The sequence below is a fragment of the Lactuca serriola genome, chromosome 8 (genome assembly GCF_051521515.1).
Source record: "Lactuca serriola cultivar US96UC23 chromosome 8, Lser_US96UC23_V15, whole genome shotgun sequence".
Taxonomy (NCBI): Eukaryota; Viridiplantae; Streptophyta; class Magnoliopsida; order Asterales; family Asteraceae; genus Lactuca; species Lactuca serriola.
In genome coordinates this window covers 266,872,755-266,875,756 of record NC_136415.1, presented here as the reverse complement: position 1 = coordinate 266,875,756, position 3,002 = coordinate 266,872,755, and the positions used below count along the sequence as shown (strand labels likewise).

Below are 3,002 nucleotides of genomic sequence, written 5' to 3'. Positions count from 1 at the left end.
TTTAGTATTTTATTTTATCAATACTATTATAGTTTATGTCATTATATAATTTTTTTTTTCTAACTCTCATTTTCAAAAGAAAGATTTGTTAATTTTTGATCATTTTCATTTAAAAAAAATATAGGTTTGTATAGATTTTTTTATAAAGATATAATCAATCATTTTCAAGGAACGAAAATCATTGGATTCAATTGCAATTTTTTTGTTTATATTATAGTTTAAGATGTACAACTTTATACATTAGATAACTGCATGAAGTAGTAACCTTTTATTTTGACTGTATTTATACTTTCAATATCCAAATTTTTGGCTTTGCCCTCATGTATTTTAACTGTATAATTGTATTGTTGAGCCATACAAAACATTACCCGTAGAGTATATATATATATATATATATATATATATATATATATATATATATATATATATATATATATATATATATATATATATATATTGATGGGTGTTTCCTTAATGCTTGGTAGGAGAATAGAGATCATAGGCCTTAGAGCTACCATTACCATTTATAGGCGATTAATTTTAAATCAAGAGCGGAAGGATGAAAATAACATACTGATGATAATGGAGGGACCACTTTTGTAATCCAGTTTATTTTTTATGGTTCAAGGTCCAAGTTTTCATATTCTCTCAAACTTATCAAATCCTAACATACTTAACACACTCTCTCTCTCTCTCTCTCTCTCTCTAAAACCAAGTCTTGGTTGGTGATCTCTTTCTTTGTTTATTAAGCGTTAATTTGTTTCTCTTTCTTGGGTGGTTGTTTTTTTGTTTTGGTAAGGGGAGAAGGTATAATTGATTGAGAATGACAGCGCCAAACATGGCGGCGATCACTGCATCCTTGGAAAGATCTCTTCAAAGCTTCTCTCTAAACCACCACCAGAGCAGCATCAGCATCAACGGCTACGAAGGATTGGGGTTTGGGAGGTCATCATCCTCCTCTTCAGGGTCTCAGAATAATCGTTGCCTCAGCTCAACAAACTCCTCCGACGCCACCTTGGAGCTCAATTCTAATATAACACTACCCTACCATTGGGAGCAATGCCTGGATTTAAAGGTTCGTCTTTATATACATATACATATACACCCTCCTTAATTGCTAAATTACTGCGTCTTCCCCACATTAAATCAGTCTTTAAGATAAAAAGATTTTAATTTTGGACATGAATAAAAAGAATTATCTATTTATTGTTCATGTATGTACTCAACAAAACCTCAAACACGGATCTTGCTTAAATTCCGTCCCTTTTTGTTGCTTTCTTCGGAAAAAGTTGTTACCTTTAACACCCCGGTTTTTGTTTTTGCAATACTTGAAAAAAGAAAAAGAAAAAAGAAGGCTATAAAATCCAATATTATGTGAGTATTTTAGTGGTAAAGAAGTTTAATTTAGATATACATGTCATGTGACCCTGGGGTTTGACGGAAAACAGACAGGGGAGGTGTATTACATAAACTGGAGAACAGGGATGAAATCAAAAGAGGATCCAAGAACGGTTGATGACGGATTTAGCGGATACTTTTACAGCGACGAAGAGGAAGCGGAAGAGGGAGAGGAGAGCTCATATGGCAGTGGAGGATCTTCGGTGGAGTCATCTCCGGCAGCTTCATCATCAAGAAAACAAAATCAAAACCATGAACAAGAAGAAGAAGATGAAAAAGAAGAAGAAGAAGAAGAAGAAGAAGAAGAAGAAGAAGAAGATGAAGTCGAAGATGAGGAAGAAGATGAAGATGAAGATGAAGATGAAAATATAAATGAAAATGGAAGTCGGATAGGAGGGCATGTATTAGTGGTTGCCGGATGCAAAGGATGTTTCATGTACTTCATGGTGCCTAAACAGGTGGAGGATTGCCCCAAATGTTGTGGTCAACTCCTTCACTTTGACCGATCCGATGATAATGCTTAGGGCCATGAATTGATTTTCATTTTCCTTTTTCCTGATTCTCTCATTCTTTTTTGTTTTGTGTTGAATTTTTTCTTCTTTCTCTTTTTTCCATTTTTTTTGGGGGGGATATGGGGAAAAATGAAGAAAATATGATGGATCAATCATGTGGGCGTTTTCTTCTGGAGGTTTGATGTGTGGATTTTGAAATGAGATTAATTTATGGTAATTCTTTTTGTCGATTTTTTAACAACGAACTGTTTTTTTTTTTTTTTTCTTCTAGTTGAAATTGACGAAAACCGAAGAATATTATTTTTCATAAACATGTTCTAGTATATTAATAGACATTTTATGATCGTGCATTAAATATGGTGTTTGTTGATTACCATTTAAGTAAATTCCAGAAAATAGTGGGCATGATCAAAGTCAACACACTCGAATACTAATTTTATCATTATCATTAGTGGGTAATGACGGAGACGTGTTGGTTTTTTGATTTTTCTATTTCTCTTTTATATATACATCAGGGGTTCCTCGAGGTAGAAAATAGACATGACATTATTCCTTTATTTTAATTTCTTTTTTATTAATTAAAAAGAAAACAAACTTATTTTTTCAGAATAGGTAGCAGAAGAGAGGTTGAATCTTGATGGTCTAGGAGGGAAAGAATAATAGAAAGGAATAAAAAGAAACGAAGGGAGGGGGTGTGTTTGTGTTTGTGTTTGTTATGTCAAGTACTGGGGACAGCACCAAAATCACAGCATCAATCTCTATCCAACAGTGATGGTGTTGCAGTAGTACCGTACAACCCTTTTCTGCATAGATTCCTTCCTCTTTGGCTGTTTCCCTTTTTTACCTTCTTCATCACCATCTCATTGTCACTCGGTCAAAACGCAAAATATAACATATTGGATATTATATCCTTCGTCTTAAATCTTAATTAATCTAACTGCTTCTTCTTTTGGTAAAATTTATAGTATTTATTTTAATATACAAACTCTCTAACCTCCATGCTATATGTAATATGTACCTACGTAAATGTTTATTATAATTTGGCTTGGATTAGATATGATGTAGATAAGCTTTGTATCAAAAGATGAAGCC

At 33.0% G+C, this 3,002-nt stretch overlaps 1 protein-coding gene across 1 annotated transcript; it reads left to right on the top strand.

The window, feature by feature from the left end:
- Positions 1 to 501: 501 nt before the first annotated feature.
- Positions 502 to 2,151, top strand: LOC145069929 (protein CURLY FLAG LEAF 1-like). The gene is made up of 2 exons (XM_079016867.1): positions 502 to 1,075; positions 1,449 to 2,151. Exons 1-2 carry the CDS (start codon positions 824 to 826, stop codon positions 1,920 to 1,922), a joined length of 726 nt encoding a protein of 241 aa, XP_078872993.1. The 5' UTR covers positions 502 to 823; the 3' UTR covers positions 1,923 to 2,151.
- Positions 2,152 to 3,002: the final 851 nt, after the last annotated feature.